Source organism: Cygnus olor, chromosome 4 (assembly GCF_009769625.2).
Source record: "Cygnus olor isolate bCygOlo1 chromosome 4, bCygOlo1.pri.v2, whole genome shotgun sequence".
Taxonomy (NCBI): Eukaryota; Metazoa; Chordata; class Aves; order Anseriformes; family Anatidae; genus Cygnus; species Cygnus olor.
Window position 1 is genome coordinate 15817128 of NC_049172.1, and position 25402 is coordinate 15842529.

General features: G+C 37.6%; 1 protein-coding gene across 1 annotated transcript; it reads right to left on the reverse strand.

The window, feature by feature from the left end:
* Positions 1-1928: 1928 nt before the first annotated feature.
* On the reverse strand, positions 1929-24570 carry CCDC158 (coiled-coil domain containing 158; the record flags this gene model as incomplete). The annotated part of the gene is given in 18 exon segments (XM_040555309.1): positions 1929-2071; positions 3274-3367; positions 5218-5222; positions 5536-5757; positions 7230-7297; positions 9184-9347; positions 11763-11921; positions 12935-13047; positions 13508-13660; positions 14684-14873; positions 15636-16118; positions 17393-17590; positions 19047-19166; positions 22031-22070; positions 22072-22143; positions 23320-23430; positions 23714-23796; positions 24223-24570. Coding segments are annotated over 18 exon segments (2697 nt in total), but the record flags the coding sequence as incomplete, so codon positions are not given.
* Between the last annotated feature and the right edge of the window lie 832 nt (positions 24571-25402).

Below are 25402 nucleotides of genomic sequence, written 5' to 3' on the forward strand. Positions count from 1 at the left end.
ATTAACATTCTGACTAAAGCTTGCAACACTGTTGCAAAAAAAAAAAAAGTAAATAAGTGGAAAAAAGTGATTGAGAAATCCAGAAAATTACTTGAATTAAATAAAAATACAGTTGACAGTGACTGAATAAAACTTCAGAACAACTCACTAATCTCTTTCCCCACACAATAACGCCTCAAACTAAAACTCAGAGATTTGATCTCCTCTGGATATAGTTCCATGGCTTTAAAGCCAACAAAACTAAGCTTGTATCTGGATGGGTGTGTGCTAATGAACAGCTTTTGCGGAGCCACAGATACTAGTCATGATTTGGACAAAATTACCGTACTTACTGTAAGCCCCTCGAATTCAAGCACGGAATTCCACATTGCCATAAATCTAAGGCAATCACAACTTTTGAAAAAGCAGGCAAGGAAAAATGCTAAGGCTAGAGAACCTGCCTCACTGCCACCTCCTGCTGACCCAGGTACAGCTGCTCAGCCCCCTCTTCTGTGTTTGGGCACCGATTTATTTCAAGGGACATCCTGCCACGTGTTTTGTTAGTACTGTCTATAGCATTCATAGCAAGAACTCCCCTGATAACAAGCCAGCAGCTTCCATGACTGACTTCTCAGACAGCCTTGCTCAACTCTGAAAGGGAAGCACTATTAATCTGCTATTCATGACCAGTCCGCTGACAAAAAAACAATGGCAAATTCTGGAAAAGTACTCAATTTAGGATGAGTACAAAGTTCTTGCTCGCCTTTTATAGAGCTATCTTGTTTCCTGAGTTATTGTCAAATACTAACAAAGCTTTGAAGAATTAATCTGATATTTTAATGATCTTACTACTTTCAAACTATTTTTAGTGTCACCCATTCTGTTAATTAAGTGCAATAAGTCATTTGCCCACTGCAGCACAGTCCTTAAATGCCACTTGATAGAAAGTTTTAAAATAAATTCACATATGCCAGATGTGCTAAATATTCCTTCCTGTTTATTACTAAATCTTATACTAGGAGTGGCCTTCAAAAACACCATTCGTAGACACATACTAAGTGAAGGATGTGTGTTTTGGTGATACAACTGCAGAATATTTTGGAGAGCAAGTGGAAGTAATATCCCCAGCTATTTTAGCAAACTCTAGCAAACTAAGTTATACCAAACTATTAAAAAAAAAAGTCAGTGTAGTTTCAAAATGCATTTTTTTCCCACCTAAACTTCACCTATTTCAGTTTTTATAAGAGGGACATGGACAGAGGAAGGATAAAAAGTCCCAAACAAGCCAGGAACATACACATACACTGCTCTGAGTCAAAATACAAGTGCTATGCTTACAAACTTAAGCCCAGGGCAGATTGCAGACTCCATCTGTACTACAAATCAAACCAAGGATGATAACATGTAATGAAAATTACACCAAAAATACCATTTGATGAGTCCATTTTGCTTGAAGGAATTATGGTATAGGATGAAATCTGTTCAGTCTTGCAGTTGTAGGCATGTGGTTCAAAACATTTTGATATCTCAGTGTTAACAGGAGCCACATCCAGGTTTCCTGCTTGAACTGGAAATACTCGGTAGCTCTGGGACATCCACATGAATTGGAACTTACTGAACTAGTAACACAAAGCACGGGTGGAAAAGGATTTCTTTTAGAATGTGGAATACACAACACTTCAAAACTAAATTTCTAAAAAAAGGACCCAAAATCATGTGCAAGATCCAGAACACGTAGAAGAAAGCCCTTACTGGAACTTGAAGCAATCAGCAATGACCTGTGGCCAGCGTCACCCACAGCACATAGCTACTGACAATGTGTGCCAGTGAAAGTCTTTATTTAGATATTATTTGGATGTGTTTACTCCTCTGTATTTCCCATTCATTTAAAAGTAAAAACCTGTAAAGAATGTCCTGGTTCAAGGCAAGAATTGCGAAACTATGAGAACCCTTATTATCACAGTTTATTTTAAACACAACATACATACGTGAAAGTAATCACTAATGCACACAAGTCTTCACTTTGACAGCTTCTCCTTTTCCTTTGCTTTCTCTGTCTTCATTTCCTGAGTTCTGATCATTGATGACATAGCTGAAAATAGCAAAAGGAACAGATTATCTGAACACCAGCTTATGTTAAAATGATTGACACCTCAGGTGCAGACTCCTCAAGCTTTGTAATATCCTCCCACATGTTACACTCTGCATTTATCATGCTCTTCTAAGTACAACTTTGATTTGCACTTCTTCAGATGCAGTAAAGATGGACCTAGTTGTGAACAGACACCATGTAATCTGCTTTCCGGTGTCTAAGTGCCAAATGGTAGAGTAGTGGAAAAATGCTACTGATTTTAGAATCTCTTTTACAGGGCAACATTAAATTAATGTCCAGCCCAGTTCTCATGACAACAAGTCTACTTATTGTGCATATAAAAGACTTTTTTTTTTAAAATAATCTCTTTGATATACTTACAGTTGACACATTACAGATTTGTATATAGATTTTTATGTAGCGTACAGAAAACAGACTACCTGAAGATGCTAGCAATGGCCAAGAATAAAAATGAGAACAATTACCTTATACTTTATATATGATCATTTTTTAAGCAAATCAGGTTACTTGAATGTCCTTGATGTGTGAACTGTATGATGTATGGAAATAATTGTTTCCCATAGCCATGTAAGGAGACTTAAAAGAGAAAAGGTGGAGTTATTGGAATGTGAATTCAGAAAAAGTGCAGAGAAAAGATATTCCATCTCATATAGCATTCTGCCATCGCAGGCAGGGTTCACAGTAGTCTTATCAGTGACTTCAAAGGGAGCAAGAACAGTTCAAAAAAGTTGTCTACAACTGTGGTCATCTCAGGTTAAAAGAAAAAAAAAGAAAGTGTTGAGGAGGAAAGAATATGCTTGTAAGACTACTGCTGGGAAGCTATGTTTTTGGAGTCAATTGCTGTCACAGTATCATCCAGTTTCTATAAGAGTCATCAGCTCTCTAAAAATTTAATTTGACATGATAGCACATGAAGGCACCCCTGACCAGCTGCCATGTTTGAAATGTTAAGGATCTTGAAGCTTATTAAGAGTTAAGGGGCTGAGAAACAACGCATTGTGTAGTTAATCTAATTACTCTCCGAGGAGCAGGATAAAGTAGAAGTGGGTACTGGTAAAACATTAACAAATAAACTGACATCATGTAAAACACAGAAACACAGGTAGTGCTTTGGCAGGTAACACAGTTTCTGGGGAGTGTATTTTAAATAAAATAGGAATATATTTGGTAAATACTGGCAACTTGGCTTTTTCTCTGTAACGTTTCCACCTGGTTTTGCAGGCTTTCCATCTTGTTCTGTAGCTTCTAAGATGTGTTCTCACTAGTTTCCAGAGACTGAGAAGGTATTGAAAAAATTACTTGTCAGCATGTTATGACAAAATAAAAAAGTCATCGTAAGATAAATTATTTTATCATTCCATCTAAAGTAAAGTTCCTAGAAAATGTCAAACAAAATTTCCAGTAGCAAAGAAAATGAGTGAGAAGGCAAGGTTATTAAAAGAATTTTATATTTTATCGCATTTCTGTTCAAGGGAGAATGCAACTGAATTTCTAGATTGCCTATAAACGTGCTTGGGTATGGGAAAAAAATGATTTATGTTACTTAAGTAATATTTATGCCCACAGCTTACAAATAACACTTTGCCAGTAAATTTACAGTGATTGCACAAAGGAAAGTAGTAGTGTCATTTTCATTTTACCAATGGGAAAACTAAGGTACAGAAAGATGCAACTTACTGAAACAAGGAATAAACTGAGCATTGATTGGCAACTGACTGAAAGTCATGGCTGTGACTTCGACTTGCTAGATCTCCCATGGTCTACATAGAAACAATTTGGAGTTCAATTCCAATTATAGTTGTGGAGATAACCATACCACAAAGCCTGGCATTATGCTTACGTTCCCTAAAACAAGTGAAATCCAGAGCTGAGACACACTAAAGAGGAAGGTTGTGCTGCTCTACAGCTACAGAAATTTGCAGGTACCCATTTGGCCAGTGCAGCACGTAGACTGGGAAATGCCACACACCTTTGCACTCTGCTTATGAACAGGCATTTCTTAGTTGTTAGATATGCACTGAAAATAGAGGTGAGCTAACAAATACACACTTCATTTTTGCACAGCCAGCCAGCAAAGCAAAGGTCAATGAGCAATACTGTTCATGTTCCAGTCAGGCTGATTGCTCAGCCCAGCTCTTTTAGATACCTTTCTACAGACAGAGAGAGGATCCTGATGTTTTTAAAGTACCGAAAAATGAAGTAACCAAGAAGCTTGCATTTATGTGATAGCAGTGCAACACAAACATGCTACAGTTACACTGAAAATACAGAAAAAACAATTTCCAGATGAGAAGCAAGACAAATTAGTCTCTTCTGGTTATATTTCTGCCTGTACTACAACTAGCTTAGAGCTAGGTGGGCTACATTTCTATTACACTGCAACCTGCAGTGCTTATTTGCCTGCTAATAGAAGTGGTTATTTTCAGATTTTAAGAAAGAGGAAGAGAAATTTTTTTTTTTAAGTTATTTGGTAATTAAGTATCATGTGAAAAGTCAGTAGCTTACCTGCTTTTCCTTTTGTACCTACTCACATTAGGGTCTTTCTGCAAAGTGAAATAATAAAGCAGATCCGACAGCCTGGCTCATCCAGACTACCTGGAATGCTCATCATCCTCACACATTTTGTGGTTCTGGAAAACTTATTTTTCTACCACTTAAAGGCTACAAAGACACAGTCTTATATCAGTATTTTCAGTAAACCCCAGAACATTTTTAGATGTGTTACAGAGAGAGTATCGACTATGAAAAATATGAGTATTAGACAACTTTGTTGCCTGTTATTGCAAATATTAAGCAACCCTACATGCTACATATTTACCTGAATAAAGAAGTTCACTGGTTCTTAGACTTAGTGGCATGTGGCATGTATGTTCTCTTCCCTTTTTATAGCACATTGATTAGCTGCTATATTTTACTCACAATTCATTCATCGCAGAAAAAACACCTCTACTTAAACACATCTGTAACAGGGCTTAGCTTTCACAAGATAGACGCCTCTACCTTGTATCAAAGGCAGTCTGATGCAAGCAAAAACAGAGCAGTTTCAGGTAAGTGGGCAAGAACTCCTGTGTTTTAAAATGAACGCTGATAAGTTATCTTTCTATAAATTTGCAAGCTGTAGTTACACTTTCTGGAACAACAGATCAAGATCAAGATCAATCCTGTATCAGCCCTGTACACTTCAGAAACACCGGTGTGTATGTTTGGCAACGTGACTGGGTTCTGTTAGCTACGCATTACAAACATATATTAAAAAAACAAATGCAGTATTAAGTAAAGGTACCACAATCATAAATCGCCAAAGACTGGATCAGTGAACGATGGTGGGACTCCACAGGTTTTTACAGAATAATAGGAGCAGAATTTAACCTGCTGTTTGTAACTCACTTACTGTACTGGCTGGGAAGAGACCCAGCCAAGATCTTTGGATCAGTAAATGGGACTGGACTTACTTATCCAGGGGACTGTGGCTACAACGTCTGGAGAATCACTCTTCCCCACAGAGGGTCTGTGCTCTGGTGAGGTGCTGGGGCCAGCTGCAAGGTCGTCTGGTGGAGCAGTTAACAGCAAGTGTACCGGAGACCTTTCTCTGCACCTCTTGGCTGGACAGACCTTCTTAGGTCTGGATGTGTAACGTGGAGCTGCTGAGAAGATGGATGCACCTTCTAGGAGACGGCCAAGCAAAGAGCAGTAAGAAGACACCTAAACACCAACCCTGTTCCCAGTGTTTACACTGTCTCTGTAACAACTAAAGGCATGGGTTCCCTTTATGCATGCTGTGATCCGTTCCATCAGTAGGCAAGCTAGCAGGAGACTATAGCCTTGTTGCAAAAACATGCTTGCTACTGTTAAATCGATTGTCATGCAAAATGGCCAGGAAACCTTCCTCAGATAAAGTAGTGCCTGCTTTTTTCTGCTCGCTACTCACTTAAGGTTCACTTCCAGCAAAGCCTAATGGCAATATCACAGGTGCCAGCTACCTGGTTCCCTTCACATGTGACTGCTAACATCACTTAGATATAAACAAACAGAAAAGATAATGTTGCATACACAGGTCTGCCATTTCCCTCCTTTGCATGAAATGATTGATATGCTTCAAATTCCTGGCAGAAAGAGAGTCATAAGGAAAGAGGTTAGCTATACACAGAAACATGCAATCAGCAGATCAAGCAACATATTGTCATGTGTATGATACACTGAGTATGTGTAAATAAAGGTCACATGCAACTAATGAGGGGAAGACTTGCTACAAATCTTCTGTTTATTCCCATAGTCTGTTTCCTTACTCCTAGCTCTCCTCCTGGGACATCTTGAAAAGAATTCTGGGGTTTTCTCACAAAATCCCCTCCTTCAACTACTCTCCAGAAGACTGGAGAGTCTTCTATGTAAAAAGTGATACCTGTAGGTATTTTGGAAGCTAGGGAAATCCCTGGATGTTGTAGATGGTTTAATAGAATGCTGACAGTATCTACTTACTATACTATTTAGAAGTTTAAAAAGAAGATTCATAGCAGTTACTCCTCAGGACAGACAGAGGAGATCTAAGCTGTCTCTGAAAAAAAAAAAAAAAACAACATTGACCTAAATACTAAGAGAGAACAAATTTTCAGCATCTGTAGGCAATTTTCACAGAAAATTCACAGAATGTAAAATCTATGCGCAGTAAAAGAGAAGGTGGCTTAGCCTACTATCTTCCAACCTCGATGCTCAAAGCCATACCCTTAATATTCCTATTTAGGTTACTAAATTAATGTCACTGCATTTTAAAAGGTACTGACCATGCAGCACTTTCAATAAAATCAAGGGAATCCTCAATGAATTGATCCATCTCAAAAGCATATCAATATTTAGATACTTGAATACAGAATACAGGCTCTTAAAGGCCTAAACTTAGGCACCAAAATTTGAAAGTATTATCCGTACTAATTACACAAGGCTATTGCTATTCATGAATAACTGTCACAGAAGAAACCCATTTTAAGTGTTCTGGTATCAGCCTCCATGGAGCTTGTTTGCAACAAAACACGGATTTTGCAGCAAGGTGTGTGTGTTTGTTTTTCTGAGTAATACTCGGTAACGTTCCAGTTCCACATCCACATGGAGCACTCATCCTCAAATGCAGCCATTGAAAACTTACCAGGGGATGTGAAGGGCTGGGTCGTGCCTTGGGATTGAAGGTCTGCAGTTCGTAAGCATAAAGGATCCCTGCAAGCAAGATGATGCCAAAAACTTGCAATATTCTGTAAATATTGTGCTAAGTTTTCATAATGCTAGCTAGCCTCCACAGTGAGAACATAAAGTTCTCATATGTAATCCCCACCTCTTCTACATGTATATTAAAGGCAAACAATGCAATTAAGTTCCAGAGCTCTTAGAGGGATGAAAGAAACATCACAGCTTTGTTTTGTAGTTCCCAGGAAGCTTTTAGCATTATGAATAAAACAAAAGAAACATGCTCACAACTAATGCAGTTTTAAAAAAGCCTTAGAAAATGAATTTTGAATGAGTACTTTGAGAAGCAGGTAGCTCAGCTAAGTGAGATCACTTCTCACCGGACAAAAGAATCCTGTTCCATGCTGCTTTCAGTGGCAGAGTCTATAGTTGGAGCCTCCCCGCATGGAAAAGACATAGGGCTGTCAATGTCACAGCAAAAGCCTTGCTATTAGGTTTGCTACATTTTACTTTTTTAGAAGATGAGGTGTTTTTTTAAGCAGAGTAAAATTGCACACAGCTATATCCTAAGGGTGAAGAAAAATAATAGTAAAATTGTTACACACGTTCACTGAAAGTCTATTAGAGTGGTAGTGAATTTAGATCACTGAACTATGGGCTATCTTTGGGAAATAAAGGACTACATTTTGTACAAATAACGTGTAGTCATGGAAATGGAAAAACATATAACAAACTTTTAATTTTGACAACTACTGCCACTGTTATCTTCTTTCTTGTTACCCACATGACAGAGCTTCGATCTAGCTTCTTCAAACCAGCTTCCACTTATTAGGAATGTGCTTTCTAGCCCATATTTCACCTAACGACATTAGATAAGTACCATCATATATTCATGCCTTTTCCAGTTTTGTCCTATGCATTTTCTCAGGCACAGTACATTCTTAGAGTACAGCAATATTTGATGAGAGAACGAAACAGATCACTGATTTATATCCAAGCAACAGACAGACTGACTTTAAGTACTGGCATTGAGAGACACTTAGAAGTGTTCCAAAGAAGTGAAATCCTGCTGAACTTAGTGTTGACCTTTTGTAGAAATGCTCCCTTTCCTCCAGCAGCTCTGCTGTTGTACCTGTATCTATGCCAAATACACCCTGCTAAGCCTGCTTCAAGCATACAAAGTGCTATCTTTATCATGTAAAACCTTCTTCCTCTGTCAGGTTTTTTGCAACAACCTCAAGTTGTGAATAGACAAAAAACCAAGTTTTTCTTGTCCCTAAATACTTGCTGTTTGACATCTTGTTCTGATATGGTAACTTCGGATACAGCACAACTCTTAACTAAGGCACTGAGAATGAAAGTAAAAATAGAAATAAAAACAAAAATCAAGCTTCATCTCAATTTTCATAGGAGATAATCAATAACATCTCTCCTCTGCAAAAGCTACCTTGAGGCATCTTGTTCCAGCTTTCCACTTACCATTTGTGTTTCTTTTGGTGGAAGTCCACTATTTAATTAACAAAATATTTATTTAAAAGGAAATTTGTTCTATGGGGGATATCGTCACCTTTTTCTTTACAAAAAAGGCTGAAGTGCTGAATGCCTTTTAGCAGTCATTCTCACTTGTTTAAAACCAAGAAAGAAGAGAAAGAAGGAAATCTACGTGAAAATAAAAACACAAATGCCCAAAAGAAAGCAATAAAGGTAAATGGCGTAGTCACTTCCTATTTCCCTGCCATCTGATGGATCTGAGGAACCAGGCAAACAACAGAAGCAGTGGAAGCTTTTGGCCTAAGACTACCTTTCTTGCACAAAGATATCCTATACTGCTCCCAAAATACATGAATGTCCAAATTCTAGTTTTAGAAGACAACAGAGGTATACCACACATGACAGAAGTAACAGTTTACTGCTCTTACACAGTGTTCCTTATGGTTGCTAAAGGTGATGTTTTCCCACCATCGCTGTCATTCTTGCCAAGATCTACAGAGGAGATGTTATCATCTGAGCTTGTTAATTCTTGAGGAGTCCTCTTTAAGTCCTGCAGTGGTTCCTCCTTCAAAATGCTTAGCTTGGAAAGCATCTGAAATAAAATCATTCTGTTACAATGCATTTTAATAAAGACACACAACTTTTCAAAACTCATCCAAAGTCACATTTTTCTTGTCTTACCAGTTAGAAAAAAGTGGGTTTTGGTAGTTCTAATTAAAAAGTAGTGGAGGCTAGATCATGATAACTTGAAAACTGTCAAAACACTTTCTAAATGTGACTACACTCTGGAAAGTTATCTGACCAAAATATGTAAAGAAATAAAATAAAATTAACGGAGAACATAGCTGACATAACTATGTTTTAAATAAACATTGTAAAAAGGTTACTACTATTGTCCCAAGGTCAAAAACAAAAAATAAGCTTTTTATTATAAAGAGTATTTTTTTCCCACACAACCACAAGCTTTTTCAAGACAACCCTGTTACCTTTTTAACCTGTGATTCCAGGTCTTACTGTACAGAGAGCAATCAGCTTGGAAGGCAGTAATACTAGTATCTCAGGGTGCTTTCTAGGCACTTATTTCTCTAACAGCTGAATTGTCTGCAATTATGAACTACTTGACTGTCACAGCCCTACTCTGAGATGAAGTGCAACATCATTCAAATGAAACCATTCCTTCCTATGAAGAACTGGATTTTCCAGAGTACTCAGCACATTACATACTCAAAGCATTGCTCCCACCAACTTAACCTTTGTCTGTGCATGGAACTGGCACTATTTGCTGATGCATTTTTATTGAAAAACATCAGGTCCATTTTGGACAATTATACAAAATCTATACAAAAAATAGCAAAAGATTTTTTTCCTCAAAATCGATTTGAGTTGATGTTTTCTATAATGAAAAATCAAAATAGCACTACAATCCAATTTAAATCTAATGTAAATGTACAAACCCAAAAAGAAGTAAGGGCGGTGTTTTATCTACTAGGATAAATTTGGTCAAAAATCAGTGAAATCCAGCTTGGAGAAAGATTTAAGTATGACAAGCAGTAACTTTTAGAAGGTCAATCAGATGGTAAAATGTATCAGGAACTATGTACAAGTCTATTTTCACTACCAAATATACGTGGTTGACAAGTACCATCAAACAAAAAAGTAAAAAATGAAGTTATTGGTGATGCAAGTAAGATAAACTGCTATTACAATCTATAGTGGTTTTTTTTTTTATTGTCTGGTTGTTTTTTTCATGTATTTCATAAGCAGAAAGAAATAAAATCTGAGACTCCACAATGAATGAGAAGCTATAAACAATTATTTTGTCTTTGGTGCTAAGAATCTGCTCTTGGATGTTTCTAGGGGATGCTTTCCCGTTCAGGATCTCCATGTTATTTTTAATCTTTGGAACATCCTTGTGTCAGTACACTTTCACTCTATGAATCAGGTACTCATGTGAGGGGTACAGCTGGCCAAGTTCAGGGAAAGTGGCATAGCAGTGGAGTACAGGCGGGGAAGAGGCACCACATGCCGTGGCTTGCCTGAAGCAGAAGCTGACGAGTACCCTGGGCCCTGCAGCTCCTATGGAAGAACATTAATCATGTGCCAAGCACAAGAAGCAGGTACCAGACAGCAAGCCCTAAGCAACAGCAGATCACTTTTAGTCACAGCTTTCACAATATGCAGCACTCAATTCTCAAAACGCTTTCTAGTATCTATTATAACTGGATACAACAGTGATCACTTCATTGTTTTCAGAATTTTAACATATGCTCAGGATTCTCTCAAGTGGAGGACATCTCAGGGCTACCACAATACTAAACTATCCCACATCTCTTGTATGCTTTTTTCTCCCGTTTGAAAAAAACACCTTACGTGGAAATTTGCATCCTAAAGAGCCAGAACTCTGAGCACCTGAAAATTACTCTTCCTTCTGGAGGAGCAGCAGCTCACCTGTAAGGCAGCTTGGACTTACATGTTAGCCAGACCAAAATGTAGAACATAGCCTTAAGAGGCAGATAGGTCAGCAACAGAATGCCCAAATAAAAAAGGCAAATGTAACAACCTATGTTTAAAAAGTCCCCTCACCTGAGGGACACACAGCTGGCTTACTCAGGCCCCAGAAAATACTGAGCCCAGCCAACTACGTTGAGTCAGTGCGTGCCCATGCTTGGTTCCAGTGGAGCCCTGGTACAAATCAACAGGCCTCTCTTACAGGACAGTCAAGGAAAGGAGCCATGCAAGAGACAGTGCTACTGCCTGGAAGGTCAATCTGATTTAAATTCCCTGCAGTTATTATTTGCCTCTTAGGAAAACAGAAGACTTTTAAGAGAAAAACAAAACAAAACAAAAGACAGTCTTAACTACAATTATTTCTTCAGGTAAGTACCTTAGAGGACAGGTGAATAGGACAAAATAAACACAACCTAGGCAAAAGGTCAGACACCTTCTCCTCCCACATGACTGTACCAGACAGCACTCAGCAGTCTCACTGAAAGCTGTATTAAGCTACCTTATCAAGGGCTGTCTCCATCTTAGATAGTTTTTCTTTGAGACATTTCTCTTGTGATCTCAGGATCTCTAGTTGCCCAGCAATTTTGTTATTTTCTGTTGCGATACAGCTCAGTTCCTGACTTAGTTTACTATTCTCTTCTCTGAGGTAATGCATTTCCTGAATTTAAGGAAAGGAGGACAACTAAGTACAATTCAAGAATTTATAACAACCAACATTATACATACTTATTTTTCTGCACATTTTTTGCTCTTTGAAGGATCTGCATTAACCCTTTCAGAAGTTTAGTTATTACATCTCGCAGAAAGACAAGGTCTTTCAACAAGATGAGGACTTAAAAAGAAAAGTACAATTTACTGGTTCTGAGGAACCCTTATAAATTGAATCCTTAAACTTCAGATCTATTTTGAAACCGGAATTTTAAGCTTCAGAATCCAGAGTTTTATCCATGAGCAGATTGATGTTCTGCTTTCTGCTTTTATGACCTCTTCCAACTTGAGGCTGCAAGGAATCTATCACAGTCTAAGTATTAAAATGACACGATGTGGACCATTGTACACCTCAAGGTGCCACTGCCACACCTGGCCAGCAACATTCAAGTCACAGAAGCCAAAGCCAGTAAACAGGGAGGACGGATTGTATTGAACAGACATATATGGTCATTCATGAACTTCAGCTATTGATAACTACATGATTTCTTTGTCACATAATATGTCAGAAAGACCTCAATATGCTAGACAGATATTAAGGTACAGAGTTTACAAACACAACTGCAAAGAACTGCTTCAGAAGACAAAAAGGGAAGCACTGTAGGGCAAATGCAGAAGGATATGGTGTACATTAGTGCAAAATTTGAAAAAGAATTGATATCTGAGAGCTTGATACTCAGTGACACCTATACTGGTTTTTTTTTTGGTGGTTGTTGTTTTTTTTTTCTTCCCTGAAAACAAAGACAATGAAAACCTGGCTTTATACAAAAGGCTGATGTTTGTGGTAGAGATATTCCCTGATTGATATATCATATGCTAGCAGAAGGCTACGGAAGGTGCCTGTTACATCAGGTAAAATTCTCGTTGGTCCTTCTTGGGTCTGTTGTGATTTTGGCCATGCACTTCTCCAAAGTAAAACTTCTGTAAATATAATTAATAACTTTTATGTGGTGCACTAGTGACCTTAGCTGCATTTGCCATTGCTTCTTCCAATAACTTAATCTTGCTCTGCAATGCATCTATCTGTCCTCTCTTGGCCGTGATCTCCCTTTGCATTCCCACTGCAACCTTCATAGCTGTAAAGAACAAGGTTCCCAAGTGTTAATTCTCAACGAACAACATCAATTATGCATTCTGAGTTCTGATAAAAGATTCTGTAAGTCAGTTACCAGCAATATGCTAGAACAGTTAAGTTCAACTGGCATCCTACAATCATGTACGTGTGCAAATCACCCACTAGGATTAGTGGGAGTTTTGTCAAAGGTAGTGGTGGTACCAGACCCATTATATGCACAAGACAAGAAGAGAGTATTCCCTGGAAATCTCCATAAAGATCAGCTGAGGAAACTCAACTCCAGTTTTACAATATAAAGTAACCAGTAAAATTAAAGTGTCTTCATCTGCAATGTTATTTATTTATTTCACAAAATATCTGGAATAATATTAACAACATCTATTGAAGGATCAATAATTACAAAAACCTTCCTGCTAGAAAACAAATGTGTGGGATTTTGGGGATGTTCATTCCATAATTACCATGGCCATCAGATCCCTCTATAGTCTTTAGAGCTTTCCTGGTCTGTTCCAGTTGGGCTTGAGAAGATCTCAACTGCATTTTCAGTCTGTTCGCATTATTTTCCATTTCCTTGACTTTATCCTGGCAATCCCTCTTCAAATCTTCAAATCCCTCTAGAGCATTAAAGTAAAGATTAAAAATATACTGACAAAAAATCATCATTCTTCTAGACAAACATTACCAATCTGTCACCTACTCCCTTTAGAGGAATATTAGATATTACACAGAGGAATATTAGATATTCATATTACATAGAGGAATACATTCATATTACATAGAGGAATATTAGATATTCAGATGCTAAGACATAAAGCAAAAGAACATCCACTGCTTACAAAGGAAGAAGTAGTTGTTTATCGTCCTCTATGTTAGTAAAAGCTTGTTTCACCACCACCAAAAACCGAAGTGTTCTTTGGTTGCTCCCCAATGTAAGATTGAAGTATCTGTTTAATTCTTACAAAACTTAATGAGTTTAGAAGTATGGCTGAGTACTGAGCAGGGTTGTGAAGAAACAGATTTTACCAGCAGGTATTCTATGAGAGTACAGGGTTGTGCAGAGAGCAAAGCATGTGAACACCTGCCAGGCAGCAATGCAGATTTAACAGAGGAGCTCCCTGAGTTTTAGTGGCTTGCTTGGGTCCAGCACCTCACTTTTTTTTAGGTTTTCAATTTTTATTATCTTGATCTGCTTCCCCATACTTTTGCTGTGAAGACAGTGCTTGGAGTCAGGACATAAGCTTTTAAATAACATTGCATCCAAAACAAAACAGAAATAAGTTCTACTGTAACTTGACCATAGATGGCTACTAGGATCCATTATACCGCTTAAATAACACATGGGGAAAAGCGGTCACATTCCTGCACTATGTTTAACTAGATCTGCTTCTTTGGTCTCTAGAGTCAGAAAGTTTTTTTGCTCAGGGTAGCAAGAGACTGCCATAAAGATTGTACGTCCATCATTCTGCACCAGAAACCCAAACCATTACTCCCTGAGCAACGTGACCATCCCATGAAGGCAGGGAACCTTCAGCTGTGCCAGCAGCCATATTTGGATCCATTAAGCAAGCTGCCCTTCTATTTTTAACATTAGCCCAATTTAGCAGCTATCTGAGCTGAGCTAATCTGAAGCTCCCTACCTGCAAGACCAGCTAGCTCAATCCGAATGGCTTTCAGTTTGCTCATTAGTTCGTCTTTTTCCAGTTTCATATCATTAATTGCATGGAGTCTCTCAGTGCATGTGTTTACAAGCTTAACCTTTTCCAATTCCAGCTTGCTCAGCGTGGCCTCCAACTTGTGTATTCTCACTTCTTCCTCCTCCTTTGCAATCTATTCATATAAAAATAATAATAGTGTAATATATATATATGTATATATAAATTAACCACAAAAATATGAAAACATCATCATTACCTTAATTCTCATTTGTCAGATAACAATTTGGAGCATGAAAGAAAAATGGAGTAGAAAAGCAATTATGTGAAAATGACTAATCCACGCAGAAAGGGTACTACAGAGTCTGATCTGATGGCTTTCCAGTATGTTTAACCTTACCAGGTGTATGATATCAAAATTATTTCCATCCTTTTACACCGCTACCTCCGTATTCTTTAATACTCAACTGTCCTCTCATAGAAGTCCATGAAATTCCCTATCTGCAGCAAATTTTTTCAGAAGCTGCCAACCTGAGTAAGACTGCCATATCACATATTTTTTGTCTGAGAAACTGCCAGTTATACACAGTGTTCCCAGCTTGGAACTCTGAGTGCTCACTGTCTGCTATCTCTCAGTAACACTGTATTTCTTGTTCTGCTACTCATGTGGACGTTTCTATCACTGAGAACAGCATGTTACATTCCAGCTGTGACAAGCCTTTTGGAGACTGCTTTTGCACCAATGAAATACTCATTTTTGGTGGGAATGTGCTCATATTATTCTTCTCTATTCACCAACTCTTCCAGTGCTGTTAGGATTTGAAGGGCAGTCTCATATTGACCTTAAAACCAGACAGTGTTGGAATATCAAGGTACAGATTTACAAGAAGAAAATATTAACTGTCTTACAGACATAAATACACCATCATTTACAGACCTTATGTTCTTGCACTTGAAGTTTCCAGTCACCAATTTCTTTTAATAGCTGTGACTTCTCGACTTCCATCGCTCCAGCAGTTTGATACTGCTGGTCTACAACCTGGATCATGGTATCAATTTGCTTTTGCAAGATCTCAATAATCCTTTCCTTCTCTACCACCTGCAGCTTCAGCGTTTCACCCTCTGACTGCACATCGTGTAAACGGCCCTCTTTGTTCTTTAGGTGCTCAAGCTTCTGCATCTTACTGCCAACATGTGAATGCAGCTTCTTGATTTCCTTATTGGTAACCTCGAGGGCCATTTCCTTCTCCTTCAGACATGCCGTAAGATTTGACACTGTTCTCTCAGCAGTCTCCAAATCCATCTGTTTGGCTCTAAGATCTTCTTTAACTTTACCGAGTCTTTCCTTGGTTGACTCCAGTTGGAAAGTCAAGGAGGAGATTCTGACAATGGTTTCAATTTTTTTCTTAACTGCAGCCCTCTGAATAATAGCAATAAAAGGAGTGACCAAGAGAAATGTTTATTTCTACCTTCACAACTTCATGTCACTTTCTGGTTTTCTACAGTACATCTTAAACATCTGTGAGTTTCAGAGGAAAATTACATTAGTGTGGTCAGATCTACAATGACTATATGAGTTTTTTTGGTTTTCATTACTCATTCCCCATTTGATAAAGTACTAATTGGAATACTGTTTTTTTTTTTTTTTTTTTTTTGTTTTGCATCAGCCTGGTATGTTTAATTTTCTGTGATAAAAAAAAAGAAAAAATGTTACTTTAAAATTTAGAGCAGCTGGGGCTAAAAAAAAACTTAAGTGTTAAAAATTGACCAATTGCACTGTAAATTGAAAAAAATATACACATGAAAAAATTATTGCTGATTTTATTCCTGCAGGAAGCAATGTTCACAAGACTTTCACCAGATATAGCATTAAGTACTGTGACTCAGGAATTGCCAGCAGTACAGAATAGAAACAGAAGGAAAGAATGAACCTCCTGGTAGGACGATGTTAAGGAGAAGAAACGGACTGGGAAAATGTAGAAAGATATGTGAGGTAGCACAAGCCCATGGTTTGGTTAAAAAAAAAAGAAAAAGCACATAAGGGAACCAACTCAACTTCATCTTTACTCTTAATGTAAAATAACCAGCGGAGCTGCCAGTGGGCAGCAGGTTAATTAATTACAGCTCATTTTTGACAGGCTGATGTCTTGAAGCTCAATGTGTTGAGTCTTAGCTCAATGTCTAAGAGTCTACTTTATCAGTAGTAGTTCTGCCTAACACTGCAATGCATTCAGCTTAGATTTTGAGTCAAGAGCACAGAATGTCATTAAGCTTTCATTAAGAACTATATAAAGTAAGGCATTATGAAGGCCTTTAATTTACTAATTATTTTTACAGCAGAGCTTACTACCAAAAATACAGCCTTCAATAGTTTGTTTGTTTCTTCTTCCAGCACCATATTTTTGAACATTTACAAAATGTTATTTTGGAAGTTTACAATCAAAACCACACTATTGACAGAACATTCATTTTTTTTTCCTAAGGCTTATGTCACTGCCAAAAATCAAATGCAAAATTAATGCTTCCAGTATCCCATTAAGAAAGAGAAATGATGGCTGGACTGGACAAAGTAACAGAGAAAGTTGCAGTTTCTGACTATGTTGTATCTGCAACTTTAGAAGGAAAATTTTGGTGCAGTCTGCAGTCAGTGCACTTTCCATCCCGAATGCTATCGTGGTGCAGTGGCTCACCCACCTGTTGCTCCATTTGTCCCTGACGTTCAATCCTCATTTCCTTCACCATGTTTTTAATGAGCTGCAACTCCATGTTCTTCTCGTCTAGTTCTGTCCTTAGATTATCAACAGTCATGCTGTTGTCAGTGTTCCGATCCCAAAATCTCTTGTTCTGCTCCTTTTCTAGACTTAGTTCTACCTCTTTTCCATGAAGTTCAGTCTACAAGAAATTATTCATTTCCCACCTTGAATCATGTTTTGGATTTTTTGTTATTTTCTTACCATTAGCAACTTCCAATTACATGGTTACATATCTGAATAGCAACTACGACATGGATTTACACCTAACAGAGGACAGGAATATTGACTAAACTAGTCTGGCACCTCCTACGTGTTTTCTCCTAACAAAACAATAACTTTCAACTTTACATATTGCTTCTGTAATTATTTTCAATTATGTACAATCTCAACACTGAAGTCTTCGATACCATTTATGTCTATCCTAAAATCAATATAAGCAGCAAAATGAAAAGATACTATATTGTGCCAACTTCAAATGAAAAACAATAAAGCACTACGCTACATACCAAGGAAGGCTTCTGTGATAAATATCCACCCTTACCATTAATGAGAACTGTTCATTGCTTGTTTCATTTCCTGCAGTAGTTTATTACATATTCTCCAGAGCTTAACTCTTTTCTCCCTCAAACATAATACTAATAGTACATAACTAAAATTATAAATGTAAAATGTAAATAATATTAAAAATACTGACATCCACATTTCTTAGCTACAAATATCAAAAATATGAATTAAAAATGTAGCCAAACTGAATTATCAATATACATTTCTATTAGTAAGGACTTTTGCTATTATTTTGGAAGCTAGGACTATGTGTATATTGTTAAAGCTGAAGTAGAGAACAAAGCAGCAAGCTCGGAGAATGGCAGAATGGAAATACAAACTAAAAACAAAGGGAAAAAAAAAGGATTAGAAAAGTATCTTAACATTCAACTATGCAATCATTATGCTGGCTCCAGTCTTCTCCTCAAGCAAACTGCAGGAAAAGATTTACTTAACATATTCTTGAATAGAAAAATACCATACTGAATGAAATAATTTCAACATCTCCTTCAGAAGGACTGTAACACCAATTAGGCAAACAAAACTAATGAAACCATGTAAATCCACCTCCCAAAATTCAGTTTTTAAAGAGTAATCTTATATTTAAAAAAAAAGGGTAATTACAGAGCACGAAGCCAGCTTTTATGAAACCAATGCTTTGTGGCAAAATTTTTAACTGCATTTCATTTTGTGAATATTCTCAGTAGATCAAAAAGGAACATTTAGCACTGTTACAAAAATCCTGGGCATGTCTTACAAAATATGTGTTAAAGGGATTAAAGTTCCTTAACACAGGGATCCAAAGTGTGAGGTTCCACACTTTCAAGCATTTTGAAATTATGACAAAGTTAACCTTAATTCTGAATGTCAAAGGCCTTTGGGAAATCGTCATAAGAGTCAATCCAAATTTCTAATCAAAAATAATCCTCAAAATTAACTATATATATAAAGGGGCTGTCACACTTTGGAAACAAACAATGTGCAAATGAGAAAAGTAAGGTGACACTTTTAGAAAGCAAGGTTTTTTTTTTCAACACTATCACTTCTCGCACCAACAACTGATGAATCCGGTCATTCAGATTTCCACATTCTTGGTTGTATCGATCCCGTTCGTTCTGAACTTTTGCTACCTCAGAATGAGCTAGGTGCAACTGCTTCTCAAGATCCTCCATCTAAATGAAAAGCAAATTCATGAAGAATTATCTTAATATATTCTACTTTAGGAAGCATACTGGCTTTCTTTTAGTTTTCTTCTAGCTTCTACTCTAAACAAGTCTAAATGTCATCTTTTGATGGAACAGAGTTTTTCTCTAGGTGTATTCACAATAGCATTTTTTTTCCCTAATAACTAAGCTCAATTACCTTGTAGAGTTAGCTCAGGTTCCTGAGAATTAATTGGATTCTACCCTGATGTGCAACTCTCCAAAAATTCCTTACCTATAAAACGAGTAATCTTCGACTTCCTGGAGCTACAAATTCTAAGCAGCAGCAAAGAGCATCAGTGGCTTTTCTTCCCCTACTTGCCTGAAATCCTTTTTGAGAAAAGGGCTTCTCTGATCCTCTAGAATCCTCCATCAGGAGAAGAAATTACAGTAAGCCCTAGATATTTCTCCCTTGAACCCTCCCTACACAACTACTTTGTATTTCCCCAGAAAACCTAAGCCTGAAGCATGTCCTCTACAGAGCTCAAGGACTGCGTATGGCATTATCAAGAGGGCTCCCACAGGCAGTGACGGAAAAAGTTCTCCTCGGACAGGGTCCTCCTAATTAAGGGAGAATTTGGTTCCAAGGCTATCCAGACGTGTTCACCTTCTGTTTAAAGATACAGTGAAGTTTTTCAGAAGCGCTTAGGCCCAAGGGCAGGTTTTATGCAACGGAGACAGTGAGGCATAATTCCCTCACTACAAATACATCAAGAAATCTACAGGCAAACAGGTATTGCTCCAACCGATAGTCACACAGTTGCTGTGGAAGGATGCAACTTTTGGCCGGGTATGAGATGGCAGGCCAGTCTACAGCCCTTTTTAATAAAGGGAAAGATATTAACATAGGCTTATCCAAACAGAACACTTACATATTTACATTTACATCCAAAACCTAACCATCAAATTTCCTGACTGCTGAAAAGTATCTGATATCAACAACTTACACTGGCTTACACCTAACACCTCGAAAACTTTACTTGCGAAGGCTTTTTCCTATGAGAGAAGCTGTGGAGAAATGCTTGTTCTAAATCAGATAGACAGTTGTAAAAGCTTTATTTAGATTCTGCCCCACTCCTTCCCGGACATAACTCCACATAACAGCCTGAGATCAAATGATCAACTTGTCTTTCACTGAAGTCTACCTAATAATACTTAATAATATTGCACTTCCTATTGAAAAGCAGTTTTTATTCATGGACCAGTAGTCTATTGTTTTATAGGTAAATGAAATCAACATTTTATGCCATCTGTAGACTGCAAAAAATAGCCTGAAATTGATGCAGTGTTTCCAATTTTACATGTTATATATAAGATAGATAATCTGAAAGAGAATATATTTTAAGGAATACACACTACTGTTATAGTTTTTTACTGGATATGATCTTATGAAGTACACTGCATGATTTAGGTAAAAACAAAACAAAACAAAAATACAACAAACAAAATGTAGGTACACAGACCTACCCAAAAAGCACACTGTAACTTGTACTCTTCCTTGAGCGTGAAAGATAGTAACTGAGACTAATTTACAGTTAACCATAGTTCACTTGTGATGCTGTAAACAGTCACTTTCGGAATTGCCTAGCGTGAGTTTTGATACATGTGAATCAAATGGAACTGATAAAAGTGAAAATCTACAGAAATGATAAAACACAATGTCATTCCTGCTCCGCACATCTGTCATGGCTCCACAGGCTCGACCTGACACATCCCTGTCATTCCATCCTCAGACTGTTTTTGGATCAGAGAATATCAACTGTGCCAAATTTCATAGCACTCCTGTGACCTGTACTTTCCCTTTCCAGTAGCATGTAGGAGAAGGATACCTAAATCTTCATGACTTGTAATCTAAGCTGGATTTGGATCCAGCAAGCATTTCTGCATGGGTCAGCTCTACTAATTTTTAAAGAAGTGGAGAGCAACTGTTTTCAGGTCATTTTCTACGGAAAACGTGAATTACCTTTTACCAAAAATAGTTACGAATTTAAAGATATTCTGATGGTTTATAAAACTAGAATCCAAAGCAGCAAAGTAAATGAATGAAGCAATGGGCATAATCTGGAAAAGGCACATAAAATGCTGTGGTTTATGAAATGGCAGAGATTCTGTGGTAGGACTGTATGAAGTTCTCTCCATCAGTATGCAGTAATTCTCTGTGGAACTATCTGGAAAAAAATGGTCTAATTGCACTTCTTTGTGGAGGCAAGTAACTTGTCAAAATTGTTTTATAATGGGATCTAAAAATTGGCTTGAAGACAGAGGGGCTGGCTAGCTGCCTTTTTTTTGCCTGCATTATGTTCTGTTGATATGAAGCTTTGCAATGAATTTTAGGATTCTTAACTTACACTGGGGCACTTCTGGACAGCTGAATGCTTCTCAAGAGCTGCCCTAATCCCCATACTCTCTTGTTCTTGCACTTCCCAAGAAAAAAATTGCCAGAGAACTTTTCTGGGCAGTACAACTCAAATAAGTAACTATTTTTACTGCCCACTTTCTTTCTTGTTGGTATATTCTCTAGTGATACAGTGGAAGAATGTTCTTGTCCTGCACATACAAGTGATGATTGTAGCACAAAATTACTTTACATATTTCCAGAAGGCATCATTTTTGGTATGCTCTCAATGCATTCTGCAAAACTTTTTGTTAGAGAAATATAACTTGTTCCTAAAAATAATACAAATAGTGCTGGAGATAATATCATTTATCTTATCCACTCAGTTCTTCTGAAGCAAACCCTTACCAAAAGATTTTCCCGATTTGTCCAGAAAACTTTACACATCCAAATATCCGGTTTACCTGGTATTACTTTTAACACACGAATCTATACACACCTTGTCTTCATACAACCTCCTAGATTCTTGTAATTCAGAACAGCTGAGAAACTATAGACCCCAGGTGACTGACTTGATGCGCATGCACTGAATTTTGCTTCCTTGTTTGTTCTCTAAGAAATGTTTTAAATGGAGAAATTAGGTTCATGAAAGCATGAAACATTTGTGGTTGTTTTTGCTGTAATCAGTAAGAACACTAAAACTTACTGCTTTAAAGTATGATTATCATTCACAGTCGATTATCATTCCACATTTAAAATATACTGTCTTATTGGCCAGATTTGCTGTCTGAGAGTTCTCACACGAAATCATACAGACTCAAGTCTTAATGATTTTTATTGCTGATGATGACTCTTTTATCCTAAACCAAATTGTAAAAAAGCTAAGTCTCCTTTCAAATGCACCCCAACTATTCCATAAGCTGAACTCAGAGGCATTTTGCTATCAGCTATTCACTTTCAACCATGCAGGTCAGTCATAATATATATACTGATGTTTAAGTCTCATCTTAAGTTTGCAGCACTGCATGGCATGTCCTCGATTTTTAATTGGTAATTGAACACTGTTTTCTAAGTCACCAAGTAGCTGGTGAGAATCAGTATAATTTTCTTCTCATTCAATTATTGCCAAAGTCAACAGTACCAACATATCTTTTTCTCCCCCCAAATGAAAAACATTTAAAATTACCCCTCATTACTATTTATTTGTACCTTTATGCAAACAGCCCAACTGTTTACTCAGTCTTGTCTGTGACTCAACAGATAATGTTACTGGCAATTAATTTTGTATCTGAATCCATTGAACGTATAGAAGATAAAGCCCGCGGTGCAATACAGACACCTAAAACTGCACACAACCACAGCTCTTAACTGTAGCCAGGTACTCTACAAAAACTGTTCACAACTCCGATACTGGAGATACATCATTCAAAAAGCTGGTGGCAAAAACAGAGCAGACAGCTAGAGCCACAATTTGAACTTCCACCCACTTTGCTGGTGCTGCTTCAGAACCACAGCAACCAAACCAGTCCCCGAGTGTGCCAATTCTCAAAGTTTGCCTAATGCATTACTTTTGGCCTCTATATAGCGTGATTCCCTATTTCTTCATTTTTCTTTTTTCTCTTCATTCTACAGTTTATGCAAGGACTGCCTAAGTTTCAGACATTAAAAAAAAAAAGAAGAGTAGGGCATAGAGTATACCAGCAGCATAAGCTGGTATACTCTAAGAATAAGCTCTCTCAAATTAAGGTTTTTCTTAACATTTTCTGTACTATAATCAAATAAACATACTGAACGTTCTCCATCTGGCTTTGGATACTCTTTGCGTAGCTACGTGCACTCTTAGCTTTAGCAGTTAGTGCTGCCACCTCCTGTTCATGTTCATTTATTAGTTGCTCAATCCTGTTTTAAAAAGAAAATACTGGTTATAATTTTAGTCTTGGCAAAAAATAACCTCTCCACTGAACAGGTAATCATATTGTTCAGTAGTCAGAAATTTAATTGTTTTGATGTTTTGTTGTAAATGAAATACATTGCATTAAGTTATTCACCCATTTATTTTGAACTTGTTACTGTATAACTCAGGTATATAGCTGGGATATTTAGATCATCAGAATAAAATGATGTGTGGTACATGCGAAAAACTGCCTACTTAAATAGCTTTATGAATAAGTAATTGGAGAACAGATATCTGGATTGATGTTGCTGAAGCAGAAGTTCTTTTTGGGTCTTTGAATCTTTTTTCAATGACTCCAGTTCTTCTTCCACCTATTTTAAACAGATAACAATGCTAACCTCTAAAGAAAGCACAGACTAAATAGTAGTTTTCAAAGTGTAATGCCTTTCTTTCCGCTTCCAACTTGAACCGTAAAAAACTACAAAACAGAGGTTAAATTCTAGCAAAATACCCAGTCTCAAGTTGGAGACAGGTATGAATGTGCCAGTGCAACATGGCACACCTGCACCTGCTATCTTAACTACAAAACGGCTTTCATGCCTCTCTATGCCTGGTACAGATTCTAGCTTATCCAGGACGTGCCACTTGCATCAGCTGCATGATAGCCCTACTTAAGACTGAAGAAGCTAGAGCTAACTCCCATTTCTGGACAGCTATGAACCATTTGCTTAGGCCAGTTTAAAAAACAAAAACACAGAATGAGTACTGGAAGGAAAAACAGCACTTTTTCCACATACCAGAACCACCTTTTCTTTGAGATATGACAACTCTGAGTCTAAATCCCGCAGGATGTCAAGAAACGCTGTGCTTACCTTGTGGATGTGCAAGCTGGTAATATTCCCATGCTCATAGAGTTTCTTGCCTGTACTGTCTTCGTAATACATTAGGATATCACATAGTTCTAGAAGTACTTCCTCATGACTGTGGACCATCTTTTTCCTATGCTCATTTTGGCTGTCAGCCTCCCTCAGTATCTCCTCCTGCAGGTGGTTAGCAGCTTCCATTTCTTCAGTAGTAGTTTTCAGCTGTATTTTTACACTCTCTTGGCTCTGGGACTCCCTCTGTCTGAACGCAGAAATCAAAGAAATAATTTAGAAGACAGGATTCACAATGTCAACTTTCATCCTGACAAAAAAGTATAATGCTTTTATTGATTAACTGCTGTTTTTCACAACTAGATCATACGCTGTTTTCCAAACCAAGGTGCTGTAGTCTCATTGGCTATATAATGGACATTGAGGTGCTCGAGTGAGTCCAGAGAAGGGCAACGAAGCTGGTGAGGGGTCTGTGATTGCATAGCAGGACTGTGACATTCACAAATGACCCAATTACAACATGCATGGTTGATTTCTGTCCACATAGAGCTTTTCCTAACCCCTCACAACGCCACAAGTTCCTGTGTCTGCGCACTTCACTTGTTACACTGCTTCTCTGTCTGTATCAACACATACTGAGAAATCTCGGTTTTCATTCCATAGCACTACTAAAGAGAAAGATTACATGGAAACAGAGCTGCAAAGCATGGGGAAATGCACCCTGAGGAGTCTCTTAACTTTAAAGCAGGAAGAAGGTGCACCAGCTTCGGGGAGGGGTGGATATTCTATCAACACTGCCCAGTTATTTTGGGGTTTAACCTAAAAGCATAAGCAGGTTAAAAGAAAAAAAAACAGGTAAACCTTTGGGCTAATGAACTTGACTGTTGGGAGAGACATCCAGACTCAGAAAGTCTTTACATTTTAAGTCCTTGAACACTAAGATACAGAGGCATACCAAGGAACGTATCACTTTTTCCTGACCATTTTAATGTGTATCTGCCACTAGATGCTTCTGGAATCAACTCAGTGGATAGATGACACTTTGATTTGACCCATCAGAGTGAATCAGTAAATCAAGGCTTTAGAAAAGAAAAATATCATC